This window comes from Arachis hypogaea, chromosome 4 (assembly GCF_003086295.3).
Source record: "Arachis hypogaea cultivar Tifrunner chromosome 4, arahy.Tifrunner.gnm2.J5K5, whole genome shotgun sequence".
In the NCBI taxonomy this organism is placed as follows: domain Eukaryota; kingdom Viridiplantae; phylum Streptophyta; class Magnoliopsida; order Fabales; family Fabaceae; genus Arachis; species Arachis hypogaea.
In genome coordinates, this window is record NC_092039.1 from 111,196,177 (window position 1) to 111,215,961 (window position 19,785).

Here is a 19,785-nt window from a genome sequence, read left to right on the forward strand (position 1 = left end):
TCATTAAAAAAATAACGACACTATACTACAATATAATATAATGTACAAAATAATTTTTTATTTTTTAGAATTAATTTTGATTAGTGAGATAAAATTTAAAATAATTTTTTATTTTCTTACTCAAATTTAATTTTAAATTCATAATTGATTAATAAAACAAAATTGATCAAATTCAAAATATTCGACATTTAATAATTTTAATTATTTAATTTTTAATTATTAAAAATTGGGTTAAAAATTAATTACGCAACATGAAAATTATCGTTATATGATAAAATATAATCATCTCTCTCTCTAAATTGAAAAGGTTTGATTTTTCTATTTATATTCATAATAAATCACATCAAAATTTTATTTCTAATATCTTTTTAAGAATATATATTTAATTTATTGTTTTTTGTCATAATTTTAAATATTTTGTAATTTTTTTATTTTTCATATCTTTTAGAATTTTTTCAATAATATAAATTTTTAAATATCATTTTAGTAGTATTCATACCCTAACCCACAAAATAACTAAGCCCAAAATGAATAAAGGTCCATTTAAGAGATCGTGTCTCCCCCACGCCTGCCCGACTTCACATAGGTCGGGCGCAATGACAACCAACCCAGTCCTACTTATTTGAATGAGTAACTAACTCCTAAGATATCTCCCATCTATCTAAAAGGGATATCTCAATAATTTTTCTAGAAAAAGGGAACCATTATTCACCATCAAAAGTGGAATTACACTAAAAAGTGGTTATCTATTCTACTATAAATACACTGTCACCCTCAAATACATTGAGAATCTAATCTACTAAAATCCTGCCTAAAGCCTTTTGCTAACTTAACGAGCAATTTGAAGACAGACACACTGCATCCGAGTCTGAGTCAGAACCTCGTAACGATGACCAAACCCTTATGATACCCCCACGACAAGAAGGATCAAGTAATCCTAATGGAGAAGGAACATCACGAAATTCTCATAGCAGATGACTGCAGTCAGAAGTATACCCACATGAAAACGAAGAACCTCCACACCCAACTGAGATCATGGGACTCGTACACGGACATCATGGCTAGTTGGTGCAATTCAAATAGAAGATCGAGCAACAAAGGAAAGCCAAAAGAGATCTGCGAAAGGAGGTACGACGTAGAAGGGAACTTGAGGAAAAGCTTCTAAAATTAGAAGCTGATTTATGAAATCAGACCAACAATGCGGAATGACAAAAAAACCCTTTCGAGGAGAAGATCCATTCATAGAAAAGATCATGCGGGCTAGGGTCCCAAGTAATTTTAAAATCCACCGACATGGATCTCTTTGAAAGAACGACTGACCTAAGGCATCACCTCATCAATTTCAAAAGTAGGATATATCTGGCCGATGCGTTCGATGTGACTCGTTATAAGGCTTTTCCGACAACATTAACCAAAGCAGTAATAGAGTGGTTCGATAGCTTACCGTCCAGGTCAGTGACTTGCTTTGATGATCTGACAAGAAAGTTTTTTATCCAATTCTCAATTCATAAGGACAAAGTCAAACATGCTCCAAGTCTCTTATAGGTAAAATGAGAAATCGGAGAGACTCTCCGAACTTACATGGAAATGTTTAACAAAGTCTCCTTAGAAATACAGAATTTGCCTCCTGAAGTAGTAATAATGGGATTTGCTAATGACTTTAGAGAAGGGTCATTTTCTCAATCCATATCAAAGCGGCATCCGACCTCTTTATATAAAGTACAAAAGTGGGCAGAGAAGTATATCAACATGGAGGAGAACTCCTAACTTAGAGATCTAGTCCCAAGGCCAAACCTCCCTACCAAGATCGGGATATGGATAAGGAGACAAAGAAAAAAGAAGAATACAACTCGTAAAAACCTTGGAGATACCACAATTACCCGCTACTCCGAATTTTTCTTGTTGATATCTACAAGGAGATCTGTCACACTGAAAAACTTTCGCCTCTCCGCCCAATTAAACTCAAAAAGACTGGAAGTCAAACGGAATACTGCGAGTATCACAAATTATATGGGTATTCTATGAATGATTGTTATGATATGAAAAATGTTATAGAAAAGTTGGCTAGAGAAGATCGGCTAGATAGATACCTCGCGAAAAGATCGGACGACCCAGGGAAGAGGAAGAAAGGTGATGAAGATAGAGGTCGGCGAGACCGGCCACCATAAATCCCGGATAGGCACATACACATAATAAATGGAGCATTTGCAGGAGAGAAATTACTAAATCCTCACGCAAAAGGTATCTCAAGAAAGTATACCAAGTCGTGGAAGATTGCGGAATTCCTGATTTACCAACTATTTCATTTACCAAGGAAGATGCTCAAAGAGTGACACCTGGTTACAATGACCCTGTGGTAATCACAATGATCCTTGCTAATGCAAACCTCCATAGAATATTGGTGGATCAAGGAAGCTCGGTCGACATTTTATTCAAATCCACTTTTGACAAATTCGGATTAGAAGAAAAGGAACTGAAGGCTTATATGGACAACCTTTTTGGGTTAGGAGATACGCCGATCCAACCTCTTGATTTCATTTTGTTACATATGACTTTTGGCAAAGATATGAAATCCAGAACTTTAAGCATTAACTACATCATAGTTGATGTAGCATCAGCCTATAATGCCTTGATAGGTCAAATCACCTTAAACCGACTGGTTGCGATCGTTTCTACACTTCACCTTTGCATGAAATTCTCAACTGCAGAAGGAATTACCACTGTAAAAGGAGATAAGAAATTAGCAAGAAAAATGTTACAATGAAAGCCTCAACTTAGGGGGCAGTACAAAGGGTAAGGAGGTCAATACTATTAAATTTGGTGGTATCCGTGCACGAAAAGAACTACGTCTACAACCTAAAGGAATGGTTGGAAAGATTCAAATTGGAGATCAGGTAGAAAATACAACAAGTATAGGGGCCAACTTGGATGAAAAATTAAAAGCAAATATCATTGAGCACTTACAAAGAAATTTCGACCTCTTTACTTGGAAAGCCTCCGATATGTCTGGATAGACCTCAGCCTCATGTGTCACAAGCTTGCCATTTATCCAGGCTCCCGGCCTGATAAACAAAAGTGATGGAAGCTCGGCCCCGAAAGAGCACAAGTCGTAAAAAAGCAAGTGCAAGCCTTATTAGAAGCTGGGAAATGGAGGAAGTGTGTTGATTACACCAACCTCAATAAAGCTTGTCCCAAGGATCCATATCCCTATCCCAGCATCGGTGCTTGGTCGACTCAGCTTCAGGGTATAGATATCTGTCGTTCATGGATGCATACTTGGGATACAATCAAATTTAGATGTACAAGTCAGATCAAGAGAAGACTTCTTTCATCACTCCAAAGCTAACTATTGTTATGTAGTAATTCCTTTTGGATTGAAAAATTTTGGGGCCACATATCAACAATTGATGAACAAAGTATTTTCATCTCATCTTGGAAAGTTGATGGGAGTATATGCGGACGAAATGCTTGTCAAGACTAGAGACAACCTCAATCTCTTGTCTGAATTAGCTGAGGTATTCACCACGATAAGGAAGCACAGGATGAGACTGAATCCTTTAAAATGCACATTTGTAGTAGAGGCCGGGAAATTCTTAGGCTTCATACTCACTCAAAGGGGTATCGAGACCAACCCAGACAAATACACAACAATCTTAGAGATGAAAAGCCCGACTTTTCTCAAGAAAGTCCAATAACTAAATGGAAGGTTAGCAGCTTTATCCAGATTCCTGGCAGATCAACATTGAAGTCTCTACCTCTGTTCTCAATACTAAAAAAAGAGAACTAATTTGAATGGACTCAGGAATGTGAGCAAGCCTTCTAAAACTTTAAAACTTTTTTGAGCCAACCTCCAATACTTACCTGACCTGTCCTAAGAGGAGAACTCATCCTCTATCTGGCAGTTGCAAGCCGGGCTATAGCCTCGACATTAGTCCGAGAAGATGAACACAGACAACAGCCTATCTACTTTGTCAGTAAAGTTCTGCAGGGGGTAGAACTAAACTATCAAAAGATAGAAAAGTTTACATATGCCCTTATTAATACTTCCAGAAGGCTCCGACCTTATTTCTAAGCCACATTATAAAGATCTGAACTAATCATGAAACATATTCTTCAGAAAACGGACATTGCAGGGAGAATGCTACAATAGGCAATAGAACTGTCTGAATTTGACTTAAGGTATGAAATTCGGATAGCAATCAAGTCCCAATATTTGACCGACTTTGTGGTAGAATACACAGAAGCCTAGGGAATTTCCACAACCTAGTGTTTGTATGTAGATGGATCACCCAACAAAGCTGGAAGTGGAGTAGGAATAATTCTGGAAAACAAAGAAGGAACTCATATTGAACTCTCATTAAAGTTCGAATTTCCTGCTTTTAACAATCAAGCAGAATATGAAGCCTTACTTGTTGGCTTGAAGCTGACTAAAGAAGTCGGGGTAGAAAGATTGATCATGTTTAGTAACTCTCAAGTGATAATCTCCCAAGCAATGAGACTTATTAGGCTAAAGATCCCAATATGAAGAAGTACCTGAAAGAAGCACAAGAACAATTAGCTTAGTTCTCAGAAATAGAAGTCCAACATATAGCTCAGAAATTCGATATCCAAGCTAATGCACTGTCTAAATTAGCCAGCACCAATCTAGGGAGCAGCAATAGAAGCCTGATCCAGGAAACTCTCGATCCACCATCAGTGTTAAAAGGAGACGACAAGTTAGGAATAATGACCGTATCCAACCAAAACCTAGGATGGATGACCCCATAATCGAATATCTTAAATTCGATATCATTCTTGGAGAAGAAAGGGAAGTAAGAAGGCTCATAAGGGAAGCACAAAACTATACGATGGTCCATAATATTCTCTATAAAAGAGGAGTATCCCTACCTCTATTGAAGTACGTCCCGACCTCCAAAACTAAGGAGTTATTAGAAGAAGTTCATAATGGCATATGTAAAAATCACTTAGGAGCACAGTCACTAGTCAAGAAAGTGATACTTGCCGGCTTCTTTTGGCCAACCTTGCAAAGGGAGGCAGCCAACTTCGTTAAAAAGTGTCCGCCTTGTCAAAAGCATGCCAACTTTCATGTAGCACCTCCAGAAGAACTCATTAACATCACTTCACCCTGGCCATTTGCAAAATGGGGTTTAGACCTCCTGGGTCCATTTTCACAAGCATCCGGGCAAGCAAAGTACCTTATAGTTGGGATTGATTATTTTACCAAGTGAATTGATGCAGAATCCTCAGCAACCATCACAGCTCAAAGAAGTCAGAAGTTTCTCTACAAGAACATTGTTACCCAGTTTGGAGTTTCACACTCCATTATTACAGACAATAGAACTCAATTTACCGACTCAGCCTTCTACAGCTTGGTAGCAAGCCTCAAAATTAAGCACTAGTTCACGTCGGTAGAACACTCACAAGCCAATGGACAAGTAGAAGCTACGAATAAAGTCGTACTGGCCGGACTAAAGTGCCAACTACAAAATGCAAAGGGAGCATGGGCAGTCGATCTCTATCAAGTCTTGTGGGCATGTCGGACAACTATCCACTTCACAATTGGGGAATCACCTTTTCGACTTGCTTACGGCCTAGAAACCATCATTCCTATAGAAGTCACTAAAGAATCTCCATGGGTCAGATTCTATGATAAAATAGAAAATATCCGAGCACAAAAAGAAGAACTTGACCTCCTCCCAGAACTCTGAGAACAAGCTCGGATAAAAAAAAGAAGTATTGAAGCAAAGAATGGCATTGAGGTACAATAATAAAGTCAACAAAAAAAGCTTCAGCACAAACAACCTCATATTAATCCGAAATGACATCAGAGTACAGAAGTTGGGCAAGGAGAAGCTGGCTGTAAACTAGAAGAAACCTTATAAGGTTGCTGAAATCTTAGGAAAATGTTACTATAAAGTGTCCGATCCAAAAGGGAACGAGCTCCCAAGGTTGTGGCACGCATGTAACTTAAAGAAGTACTATAGTTAGAAAGCATACTTTGCTCCCTGGTGTACTCTTTTTTCCGACTTCATGATTTTTTTCCGAAAAGGATTTTCATGAAGAGGATTTTAACGAGGCACCATAGCAAGGGCTAAGGGTAATAAAAAAATCCTTAGTAGCAAGAAAACTTATGTAAATCATTTCTACTTATAGATAATTTTTCTATTGATTTTCCCCTTCAAACGCATTAGTTTAAGCTCGAAAAACTGCGAAAATCATTGCCCGACCTGACTGATTGGCAAGATGAAGCGACAAGGTACAAATTAGTATAAGAAATTATGTAAGCAGTTCATAGTCCGACCTTAAAAGAGTTGGGCCTAAAACAAAATGCAAGAGTAACTTGATAGGCCCGACTACTCAAAGTCGGACTTTAAATAACTAAGGATAAACAAAATTTCCAATCAAAAGATTCAAAAATGTCCGATTTAATTTGCTGACATGTTTTCCAACTTAGCAAAAGCAACATCAAAAGCTACCAAAATGACTTAATGAAAATTTTTAAGTCATAAAAGGCTAAGTAAAGGAGGATAAAGTAATACTCATTTAAGCAAAAGAACCACCACGCATCCGAGTAGTGGAAAAAGGTCTTAAGCAGGAAGAAATAAAGTGTTCAAACTACAACTATTACAAAATTAAAATTGTTCATATAGACCTACAAGTCGGGCCATCCAAATACTTAGAAAATTGAAAAGCTAAGGAAGAGGAACTTGGTCACTGGAAGTCGAGTTAGAAACGTTTTTAGGCTACACATAAAGGTCGGGAGAGTTTCAGAAGGAATATGTTCATCAATAATCCAAGTCGAAAAACCTTGAGAAGCTCCCTCAGCCCAAGTCTCTGAGGTCTTCGGGTCAGACAAAGGAGTATCCTTCTCCTCCTCAGGCGCATGGTCTATCTTCCCTTCCACCACCACATTATCAGGACTAATAAGGGAGAGGTCTGCCTCAAGAGCCACAACTCAGAATTGGGTCTTCAAATTTTCCACCAATTCATCCGTTCCCATAGCTATGGTTTCCTCCATCTCGGCATATTTCTCCCTAGATTTAGTGATCTCATCCACCAAATCCAGCTTCTCTCCAAAACCCTTGATATAACTCTCCTCAGCCTTCTTTTTTAAGCCATCAGCCATAGCCAGGGTATCCTCAAATTGTTTTGCTCTCATCCGTGCTTTGCCAAGGTCGGAAATAAGAGACTCCTTTCACCCTCCCACTCCTTTTTTGATTCCCTTAAGGATGCAACTTCAACTTGTAGATCAGTCAAAGTGCGTTGAGTGGCATCAAGGGGGGTCTTTTCTAGTTCTCTCAACAAATCTATATAAACCTCAGCCACCTGAATTCCACCCCAGGAAAGTACTTGAAGATGGCTCTTTATGAAAATATCATCCATACTGAAAACATTGTGGGGAAGGGCTCCAATAATGGCATTAAAGCCCTGCTCATAAATACCCCGATTTCAAAGTCTTACGCTTTTTTGGGTTCAACTCGGGATTGAAAGGTAGAGGAAAAGTTGTTTGTTTTACTGAGCTAGAGGGAGGAGGAGTTGGTTGAAGAGTCGGATTAGCAATTTTTTTTACCGAGACAAAAGCTTCCGAGTCCGACTTAGAAGGAGAGGAGAGGTCATCCAATTTACCTGCCTCTTTCAATTTTATGCTTCGTGCAACAACATTCTTCCTAGCAGTCCGAAGAATTTTCATAGGAGCCGATTTAGGAGCCATTTTTCTACACGACATTAAAGTCAGGATACATTAGTCACTAATAACGTTTGACAAATTCATATCTATAAAAAGAAAAGAAGACTACCTAGATCGGATTGAAGTTGGCTCGGATTTCCTAAATATCTCTTGGTATCCAAATAAGGAGCTTGATCCCAGTACTCTTGGAACAATCCAACTACACTCTTCTCAACCTCATCTAAATCATCCAAATTATACTTAACTATCACAGGATGTTCTTCCCAATACAAAGAAAAAAGGAGCCCGTCCCCATCACCTAGAAAGAAAGGTCGGACACCCTCCACAACAGCACAGATTTTAAAGAAGTAATTTTTATAGTCATAGAAAGAATGATAAAAAATGGCAAAAATATTCATACCTTGGATAACTCAGAAAGAGATCCAGCCCTGTTTCTTGAAGCTAAAAGACTTGGTGAAGACAAAAAGATAAAAGAAAACTTTAAGAGAAGGAAGGACACTAAGCTCCCGGCAAAGGAGCTGGTATATTTTCAAGAAACTCTAAGAATTAGGATGAATTTGAAAGGGAGAAACATTATAGAATTTAAAGATCTTGGATTCAAAATCAGAAAGGGAAGGGTAACTCCTAATCTTGAGAAAAAGCAATCATACACATAAATGAAATAGCGATCTAACTTGTCAAGTCGGGAAAAATAGACCTTTTCTTCAGGGTCAGCGACCACAATGGGGATAGAAGTAAGTACAGATATATCTACTCAAGTCAGGTCGAACAGGACTTAAAAGACATGTTGTGAATTACTAATCGAGACATAAAAACTATACCTACAATATAACAAAAGAATAAATTATCACTACAAGTCAGCAAACCAGGAAGAACAACATAAAAAGTCTAAAGAGGTCGGGTCGTCTTCAATAATACAAAGGAACGTTACGGTTCCTACAACCCCCTGAATACTAAGAAAAAGTATTTCCAAATATAGAAAAGGTTCCATATTTAATAGATAAAAAAGACATTATTTAGGATCAACATGGAGTATAACCCCATGTCCACATTTACTACAACAACAAATTAAAAGTTCCAGAAATTCAAGTTCAAGAAAAGAAGCAAACTTTCAAAATTCAAAACTTGATTTCAAATATGACATAGGAACCCCAAAACAAATTAAACATAAAGTAACGACATCGCTCAGAACATAAACACAGAGACAAGGGGCAAAAATGTTAACTGTGAAGAAATGCGTAGAAGAGTACTTGAATAGCAAATATACGGACGATCCAAAAATCTCCAACGACTGAAGAAAATTTTCAAGCAGGAAATTCAATCTTAAAGTGTAAATAAGTTATGGAGAATCTAAGAGAGAAAATGAAGAATGCAAATGTTTCAGAAAGAAACAAAAAAAGAGATTGAGTATTTATAAGACATTAGGAGAAAAAAAAGTAATTTCGCAAACCTTTCATTTATAGCACGTGGTTACCAAGGTTACCGTAAAGGAACGTTCGTAAGATGTGAAAAGACGTAACGTCTCAGATTTTGAACACGTTGAGTACCCGATGTGATCCAGAAAGACGAGTTGTCCGACCTGATTTATTAATCCACGAGAAATCAGTCTGATCTACTAATACTTAAGTCCGACCTGGTAAAATTTGGACTTAAGTAAGAGCACTGTTCATACCTGACTCACAAAATAACCAAATCCAAAATAAATAGAGGCCCAATTAAGAGAACGTGTCTCCCCCATGCTTGCCCGACTTCACATAGGTCGGGCACAATGACAACTAACCCAGCCTTACTTATCTGAATGAGTAATTAACTCTTAAGATATCTCTCATTTATCTAGAAGAAAGATCTCAATAACTTTTCTAGAAAAAAGGAACCGTTATTCACCATCAAAGGTGAAATTACACTAAAAGGTAGTTATCTATTTTACTCTATACTTTCAGGTATATTGAGAACCCAATCTACTAAAATCCTGCCTATAGTCTTTTGCTAACTTAAGCATTGGAGTCTCTTACAGGTACCACCCCTCACCTCTTCACGAGAAACTCGGATGACGGTACCTTGGCACCAGCATAAGTCGGACGCTGCCTTAAAAAAAGTCTAAACCTCATGTTCAGACCTAAATCATTATTTTAGATAACCCTCAAAACAAATATTTTAATTTTTAAATAAACTAACTCATGACTCATCTCTTGCCCAACGAAAAAAAAAAAAGATTTTATGCGTTGTGTCCAAAAATAATGTAGAAGAAAATTATTTTATTTCGATGAATCCAAACCCTTATCTAGGATTTAATAATAATAGATTTAAATAATATAGACTATTACATTCAACCACAGTTGATGAAAAAAAAAAAAGTAAACTACTGAAATGGTGTTTATAAATTTATACAACTAATAAAAATATTCTCAAAAAAATTTAAAACATGACAAAAGTAACTTAATATTAAATATCAAAAATATTAGTCACCAAACAAAAAAATATCAAAAATATTATTTATACATTAAAATCAGTTATTATCTATTTATATATAAATAAATATATTATTATTTCACTTATTTTTAATATATTTTTGTATTTAAATTATATTTTATACTAATAACAAATTTGGTATACACTTAACATAATTAATAAAATATATATTATCAAAAACATTTTTAAAAATCAAATTTTGATACAATTTTTATATATATTATTAAAATATAAGCCATTTTTATTATTATTTGATGATTTTTATGGTAAGTTAAAATATTTGCAATTTTATATATGAAATTTTTTTTAATGACCGAAATTTTAAAAATGACTAGAATTTTTGTGAATGTACTTTCAATTGATATTTTTTTTTAAATTTCTTCATCAATAGTAGTTAAATGAAAAAAGACTTTATCGAAAATAATGTCGTAAGATGAAAAATTAATTGTATTACAAAAAATTTTCTAAAAAAAAAATAGCATCACACAAAAAAATAAGATAATAAAAAAAGTGATATTAATGATGCTGATAATGGTATAAAAGATAATAATAATAATATAATAATATTGCATAATAAAAATAATAAAAGCAGAAATTATAACAAAAAAATAAAAAAATAGTAGTACTAATATAGTAACTAGTTTTATTGCAGTAAAGAATTTAGGGATTATTTAAAATTCTCACTAAATAAAAAAAACCTACAAAATCAATTTGCGTTATTGTTTAATAAATTTTTTAATAAATAATTTGTATTACGTTTTACACGTCTTTATATAGGAGAATTCTTCTAATATTAATACCGAATTGTTTTTTTTTTTTTATAGAAGTCACGTTATCTCGTTTTGTATTTTTAATATGGGGGTAGAAGGTGGTGTTTTTAAATAAAGTGAAAATTTTGTGTGTTTTTTATTTATACAGATACCATAAATCTGAGGGTTAAATTTGTGGTGTTTTAATTTTTTTTGGATAATCACAAATCTGAGAGTCAGATGTGTGGTTTTAAATTTAAAAAAAAATACAAATTTAAAGTCAGATTTGAGTTTTTTTTTATTTTAAATTTTTTTTTAATATACAAATATGACTCTTAGATTTGTAACCCTATGAAATTTGACCCTCAGATTTCTCTACTCTCTTAAATCTGAAGGTCCGATTTGTTACTCAAAATTAAAAAAAATTTAATTCATATTAAAAAAAATACACCAATGATCATAATGATAAATTACACACAATTTTTTTTCATATAAAAAAAAATTAGCCACGTTATCTTTCAAGAAAAATACACTAGAGTCCCATTGAGTCTTTACTCTAAATATTTCTTTCTTTCGTGAATATAACATCGAAGCTTGATCTTTGTATGCCAGATGAAAGAAAATTAATATTATTATATCAGAACCAAACTTATGCATGTCACCACAGCATCACTGCTCAGTGCTCACATGTTTAAAGTAAACCTCTTTTTTTCGTTACCTAATTTCTAAATAAAAAAAATAAAATAATAACATTCAAACATATACGAGCCATTTAATGGTTGAAAAATACTCACGTGATCATATTTTTATATAAAAATAATAAATTTTTAGATGATTAATTAAATATATAATCAAATATATCAACTCATTTAATGGTTTACAGTGTTATCTTTATATAAAGATATTATCATAAAAATATCCACCTTAATATTTTTTTTTCATAAATTAAAATAAAATATTTCTACACTACTGATCTTGCCATCATCAGACAATGAAGGTGTTGCCAAAAATTTTCAAAAACTCAAAAATGAAACTCTAGCAAGAGAGATATAAGTATCCAAGATCGTCGATTAAGAAAATATTAACTAATAACTAAATACATGTAAAAAACTCTTCTAATAGTATTGTATAAGAAGCTACAAATCCTGCTTCAATTGTTGTTGATGATGAATCATATCTTGGTCTTACAAACTTGGTTCTTAATCTTGAAATCAGGAACACCAATTATAAACTGGCAACTGGACTTAGCAACAATATGCTTCTTGATAAACCCAAGAAAAGTAACTCTACCAGGAATCTGAGTTAAGGTCTTCATGGTAATTTCACCTCCCATCAAGTCCCCAAGAAAACCCGTGATGTTACTTGCAACTTTATCAGCCTCTAACGTGAGTGTACACGGAAGAATTTCGGATCCCATTGAAGGAATCAAACCAGAGAAGATTTCAGTTTCTCCAACCTCGATTCCTTTGTAGAGAAGAACGCTCTTGCCCTCACCGTGCTTGAAGCTAGCGTGGTTCTTGTTTTCGACGCGAATCTTGAGGTCAAGAGTGATGTTGAGTTGGATGTTAATGGCGGGGAATGTGAGTTTTGGTGAGATTCCTTGCAAAGTTGCAGATACAATCTCTGTTTTTGGATCTTTGGTCTTCAACAACGTGAGGGCGAGGATGACGAATATGATAGCCAACAGAATGAAGAAGGAGATGATGACTACCATGGCGATGGCGCAGTTTCTTCTCTTTTTCATCTTTTTGTGTGAAACCACCGCAACTTGTTGATGCTCTTGGTCGTGGTTGTGGTTGCTCTCCGTCATGGGCTTGTGTTTTGACGATAATTCTAACTCAGACATTGTTAAGTTTGTGATGAAAATGGAAGCTTTGGAAGGTTTGGGGTTTAGAGCAATAATAACGGAAGTCGCAACTATATCGGTAATAATGTGTTCAAGGGTAGTTGTTAGGTGCCAGGGATTAAATGCTTTATTTATTTATTTTCAAAGATAGGGAGACTTAAACCCGCGACTTGTAAACGAGTACGGGGAGATTATGCTGTTTGAGTTATAGTTCATTGGCAGCCAAATAATTTTGAATAATTACAAATATTAAATTATTTTTAATAAATAAATTTTATTAATTTACGGGTATAAATTCTAAAAATATAAGTACATAGTTATGTTGATTTATTTTGTAAATTTTGATGAAAATAAATATAAACTATGTATTTTATGTATGTAAACCGATGTAAATATAAGTGTTTGTAAATTATTGTTAGTTAAGTATTGATCTAAAATGATAATAATTATTGATTATATAGTATTATTATTTTTATATCAAGATAAAAGTCAATTTGTGTATAATAGTTAATTTATTAATTCGTTTAAATGAGTTTAAATTTTGTGTTATACATATAATAATTCATTGGTATTAACAGATTTTTAAATAGAACTTTAATTCACGACAAATTAATCTTTAATCGGCTAAGTTGAAAAATACAGGAGAAAACAAAAAATTTGTCTATATGAAGACAGTAATTAAAAATTGTTAAATATTTAATATATTTAACTAAATTATTTATAATATGTGTTTATATTTTAAATAGAAAAATAATAATCTGATTGTGTTTTTTATAATGTCACTCTAATTATTTTTTATATTATGTATTTACATAAATTTATATAAAAAAATGAGTGGTATTAAATATTAATATTTATTTTCTTTAATTTTTATATTTATATAAAGTCATCTTTCTAGGAGTAGTAACGTAATTAATAACGAGACTCCTATCAATTCTCTAATAACTCAATGCGCGGCAAGAAAGCCATACCGTGTATCCAACTGCCAATCAAATTTTTGTTCAATAAGTGCAAGAACTTGACATGCCAGATGAATTATTAAATTCAAAAGAATATGAATATTTATACTTATTTGCTTACTCATAAGATCACACTCCATTCCTTTTATTCTATGTATCTGTACTCTTGCGCTATACCGTCACAAATCACAATAGAAATTCTCTGAACTATTATTTTATTTAATATTTGTTCGGTTGCTCGGATGGAAGATGGATCGAGTGAGACTGAGGCAGTGGTGAAGCTACATCTTTAGAAAGAAGGGACAATGGTCTTCTAAAATTAATAATTTATATATATAAGTCTTTAATTTTTTAGTTTGTTTTTTTTTATTTTTAATATTTTTTCTCTTTTTAATTTATATTTTTTATTTTGGTCCTTTTTAAAAAAAATTTTAGTTCCGTCTTTGGGCTAAGACAGATGCAACCGGGTGAGGTAGAATCAGAGTCTGAGCACGAACTTTGAGGACAAAAACGTCTGAGTAGTGGCGGCTAATTAGGATAAAAAAAGTAATATACCTTTGGTGAGGAGTATTCTGTATTTAGGTTGGTCCTTTGTGATTAGGCCCACCTGCATGAAAGCTTCTGCTAGCTGTCCATATTTTCTCTGCGGAACGGGAAGTGACGCGCGGGTCACCTCTTAGTTCGGGTCCATCAACCCGACGGGTCGGTGACTTGTGACCGAACCCAAAGTTTTTAATGGACTAGGCCAAAACAATATTTAATTTGTAATCCTCGTTTTAAAATATAAAAAATATATTATTTCATGATTCCATTACTAATACGGTTAGAAAGAATAATTTTAGTAACTATTTATTTTATTTTTAGTGGCAATAAAAATAGTCGCTAATATTTTTATCGGTAATTAAATATTAATCCTCTTATATTTTGTCTTTAAACGATTTTAGCTCTAAGAAGGCAAAAAAAAACAGAATTTATTTTATTTAATATTTATTAATTGTTATATAATAATTAATAAATATTAAAAAAGATAAATTTTAATTATTTTTGAATAATTTATTTTAGTTACCAAATATTTTTTATTATATGATTATGAATAAAGATCTTTTTAATAATCACTAAAAATATATAATTATCATTATAACGTATACAATAACGATAAATATATAATTATCCCAAAAGTATGAATTAAATATGACATATAATAATTAACTATTATGTCATCGCTACTAAATATTTGTAGTTAAAATTAATTTTTGTTGTATCCGAAGAAAAAGAAAATAGTTAGGTAGAGACACTACGGAATACAGTGATGTATCTCTTAATTGAGAGATTATATCATTCAATGGCACAGCAGTATATAGGTAAACTTAACAATCTCCCATCCTATATTAATGCTCTGAAAGTCAAATACATACCCTAATGTATTGTTTCCTTTGAATTCTATCATCAACGCGTAGCAGTGTGTCCTCACTAAGTCACTACCATTGAACATCACAATAGTGATAGACAACTACTAATATATAAAAGTCATTTCCCCACTACTATTGAATTTGTTGTTTTTGTATGAGTTTTGTTAGGGGTGCACAGACCCGGCCCGGCCCGGTCCCGAACACTTTAGGGACTAATTTGGTGTGATTTTATCGGGTCTAGGGTCGGGTATGGGTCTCAAAAATAGACCCGGTCATTATTTCGGGTCGGGTCCGGGCCATAGCTCGGGTCACCCGAAGTCGGCCCGGTGGCCCGGTCATCATACACAATTAATATTTTGTGTTATTAGTGATAGATCATGACTATTCTTATGTAGAATTTTATTGTAAACCTTAATATTTTGTGTTATTAGTCATTATAAGACTATAAATTAATGTATTATGTTTAGAATGCATAAGACTTTAGACTAATACATAAGATTGTGTTATTTGTATTGATTTAAATATTTGGTATTATTAGACAATATTAGTATTGATTGTGGTTATGCTTTAGTATTGATTGTGGTTATGCTTTAATTTTGAAGAAGGGTTGGTTCTTGTTATATTTTTCTAAGTGAATTTTACCATGTTAACTAATGGTTGGAGTCTTGGAAATTTGAATTTTTTTACATGCTAGCTTACAAGAAGGTATCAACGTAATGTAATGTTAACAGCCCGATTTTCACCCGGTATAATTGTGGCCCGAAAATGTATTGGTTTCATCGGGTCTAGGGCCGGGTTCGGGTCTAATAAATAGACCCGGTGTATATTTCGGGCCGGATCTGGGTCACATCAAACCCGGCTTCACCCAACCCATGTGCACCCCTAAGTTTTGTATTGATTTATTAACATTTCTATAAAAAAAAATAAAATAAAATAAAGAGGCCTAAGATAAATAAGGGGAAAAGATGTGACTTTGTTACGTTGGTGCTTAACACAAAAACACTTGTTTATGTAATTTCTCTTCTTTTTTATCTACGTAAATATATATATATATATATATATATATATATATATATATATATTAAAATTGAACTAGTATCTTTTATTAATATTAGTCAATATTTTGTGCTAACATTTTATATTTATTCAGAATTTAAAATTTAAAATTTAAAAATTAATAAGGACAATCACTCGTTCTTAAAATTAGTATTCTTAAGACCGAAAAATTGGATAAAAAGAGACTTTTCATTTCCTTATAACTGGATCTTCTGAAAACACACGAACCTTAGTTAGAATAGGATTTTAACTCAGTACTTTTTAAGATTTTGAGAAGAGTTGTTTTTTGAAGAGCACAATACAATGAAAGTTGTAAATTGTGTTTAGAAAAGAGGGGTTATTTAGGAATCACCATAAGTGTACTAACAATTGTATGGTTAAAAAGAGAAATATCCACAAATATACAACACAACAGTGGATTGAATCAAGTTCGGACGACTATTTACTAAAAACACAGGTTTCTGCAAAGTTGTAAGACCATGTATGGAAGCTGACACGTTTAAAATTTAGTTAATTTTATCTTCTTTTTTTTACATTATTTATAAAAATAGATTTGTTATTATCAAGTATTGAGTCAAAATAATAAATTTTGATATATAATATTGCTTAATTTAAAACATCAAATTTTTTTTGTGGATCAACACCTCTTGCTCGAATATCACAAGAGTTGGCATCAACCCCCTGACTTCGATGAACCCTTTATAAGAACATCATCATGATGGATCAAATTTGTCCGAAAAGCTATACAAAAAAAAATTAATAAAAAATAACTTTTAATTTGTCAAATATTGGAGGTTGACAGAGACCATGCCTCAAGTTTTTGTTCCTCATATAGCCAAATTAATTTGTTAAAGGCAAAAATATATAAGAAGAATGTTATATGTGTTAAATTTATGAGAATCATCGTTGAAAAAGAAGAATTGGTATAAAGTGAGAGCTGAGATTACATCAGAACCTAAAAGAGAGAGAGTGAGGTTTTCTTTTATATCAAAAACTCTAAACTAAATTCCACAAAAAAAGGAATGAGAATCTGCTATTAGTTATACATATAAGCCTAGCAATCCTAACTAATTACACGTGACTTCTAACCTTGTGTGCAGGTTAAGTTTCTATGATAACAATATGCAATATACTCTATGTATATTTTATATATATATCATTTTTGAATGATTTATAAAAAGTGTCTTTTATAATGTCTACAATTTTATGTGAAATTGATAGTTGAAAACCGATAATAATTTAGTTAAATTTGTTAAATTATCTTTTAGTTTTCAAATATTAACTTCACGTGAAGATAGATCAACTACAGGTGAATTTTTGCAATAGCTTATTTGATTAACACAAATACAAAAGATGAATGCTACGTTTTAACTTTTCATCACATTTTAAACAAATTTGACATAAATACTTTAAGTACCAGAAAATTCTCCTTTATAAAAAAGTGATGGAAGATGAAAAAAATTGTCTTTTACCACAAAAGAAAAATATGAACATAGTATATATGAAAGAGTGAGGAAAATATAATCTTTGAATATATAGCCCGGAAATGTTGATTTACAGAAAATTAGAAAAACATCATATATTGGCGGTGGATTTGCATCTTTGGCTGGCGAGTCTTTTCTGGAGAATATCGATGAGAATATCACAATAAGTTTGAACATGAACGTTGACCTTGATGATGCCCAAGATCTCAACTTGACCAGGAATATCCAACACAACCGTGAGGGGCAATTGGTTCTTTGTGACATCGTTGAATATCATAGGATGAGACAACAAAGCTGCTGTCATGACAGTTAGGGTTACGTTGAATTTCTTTGTCTCTTTTGGTGCTATCTCTTGAGATGGAATAGGTGCTTCTCCAACCTTAACACCTCTATAGTTGAGAGTGGCACTTGTGTCTGAAATCTTGAATCCAATCTTGTTAGGGTTTTGTACGGTGACGTCAGCGGTCAACGTCACGTTGAAGTCAAACTTTATTTGGAATACGTTGAAGGCAAACTTCATGTTGTCCAAGTTGATGTTGTCCACGTGGATTTTGGGCTCTTGTGGTTTGTACACTGTGAATCCTAGGACAACTAATGTCCCTGCTATTGCTATGAAAATTGAAAATATGACTAGGGATATTACACACCCTTTCCCCATGGCTTTGGCTTTTTTTTTCTTTTTTTTTTTTTGGGTCTCTCCTTGATATGTATGAATCTACACACAAAAGAATGCATGCCAACTCTTAGTGCATTTTATGTGCTAGTGTAAATTAAAGATATTTTAGACTCATTATAACACACACTAAAATTAGTTATTAAAATAAGTCATTAAAATAAAATACATATTATATTAGAATATAAAATACAATTAAAAATAAATTAAATTATATTATATATATTTATATATAATAATTAATTTAATTTTAATAATTAATTTTAATATATATCTAATATAATTATATAAATAATTAAATATATTAGATATACATAAAAAATTAACTATTAAATTAATTATTTATGTAAAATACATATTAAAATATAAATTTTAAAACGAGTTGAATAACATATATATTATATTCATATACAAATACATAATTAATTGAGTAATTGAATTTTAGTGTACATACAATATTTTTTTATTACAAATTATGTATTTTTATCTCAAAAATATATTTTTTTACATTATTAAATAAATAATCATCTAAAAATATATATGGATATAATTAGGTAATATATAAAATATTTTATACAATCAACATATTAAAATTAAATTCTTAACAAAATATTTAATTTGTATCTATAGTCTATAAACCAAATAGACTTAATTATCAATTAATTATACTACGTGTATGTATAAAAAAATTAGTACTAAATTAACTATTTATATAAAATATATATTAAAATATAAAATATACGTTAACAATATATCAAACAATACATATATATATTTATATAAAAATATAGAATAATCAATTTAGTAGTTAATTTTTTTTTAAACATAATTGACTATCTATAAAAAACATATGAAGAACTTATAGTAGATATTATTATATTTGTGTATTTTTTTTTTCTCCTTGTATATTTTAGTCTATTTTATGAGTGTAAGTAAATTCTCAAACCGGAAATAATGTTAAGTAGGTGAATTAAATAAATGAAGTATCATATTGACACACCGTTGTTTTTTTCCACTCAGCTGTGTACTTCAAAGTAATAAAATTATTATATATAAGATAACATTAGTGTGATTCATCACTAGTATAGCGATGTATGACTGTATGTTTACCCTTTTAGATTTTATTCATTAAATAACTTATATGAGGACAAAGGAACTAGTATATGCGTGTGTTCAGGAAATTAAACACAAAAGAAAAATAGGGTGAAATCCAAATAACTTGAGAAAAGCAACAAAGAAATTAAATTATATTGATTTCAAACAAGAAAAGAAAAAAATAATTAATAACTTAGCTTGTTTCATTGATGTGTATATTATATGAATTGACATGGATCAATATAATACATAATTACATATAAGCTAACATGGGGTTTAGGATTTGTCAAAGTTTCTGAAGATGAAATATACCTAACCCTATGATCATAGTTTCTAATTTCATATACACATAAATGTA

General features: G+C 32.1%; 3 protein-coding genes across 3 annotated transcripts; 1 reads left to right on the forward strand and 2 right to left on the reverse strand.

The window, feature by feature from the left end:
* Positions 1 to 1,293: 1,293 nt before the first annotated feature.
* Positions 1,294 to 2,764, forward strand: LOC140184214 (uncharacterized). Its single transcript, XM_072234521.1, has 2 exons — positions 1,294 to 1,451; positions 2,212 to 2,764. Exons 1-2 carry the CDS (start codon positions 1,294 to 1,296, stop codon positions 2,762 to 2,764), a joined length of 711 nt encoding a protein of 236 aa, XP_072090622.1.
* A 9,191-nt stretch (positions 2,765 to 11,955) lies between these two features.
* Positions 11,956 to 13,116, reverse strand: LOC112797271 (uncharacterized). The gene has a single exon (XM_025840119.3). The coding sequence runs from the start codon at positions 12,749 to 12,751 to the stop codon at positions 12,077 to 12,079; it is 675 nt and encodes a 224-aa protein (XP_025695904.1). The 5' UTR covers positions 12,752 to 13,116; the 3' UTR covers positions 11,956 to 12,076.
* A 4,634-nt stretch (positions 13,117 to 17,750) lies between these two features.
* On the reverse strand, positions 17,751 to 18,317 carry LOC112794394 (uncharacterized). Its single transcript, XM_025836429.3, has one exon. It carries the CDS (start codon positions 18,315 to 18,317, stop codon positions 17,751 to 17,753), a length of 567 nt encoding a protein of 188 aa, XP_025692214.1.
* Between the last annotated feature and the right edge of the window lie 1,468 nt (positions 18,318 to 19,785).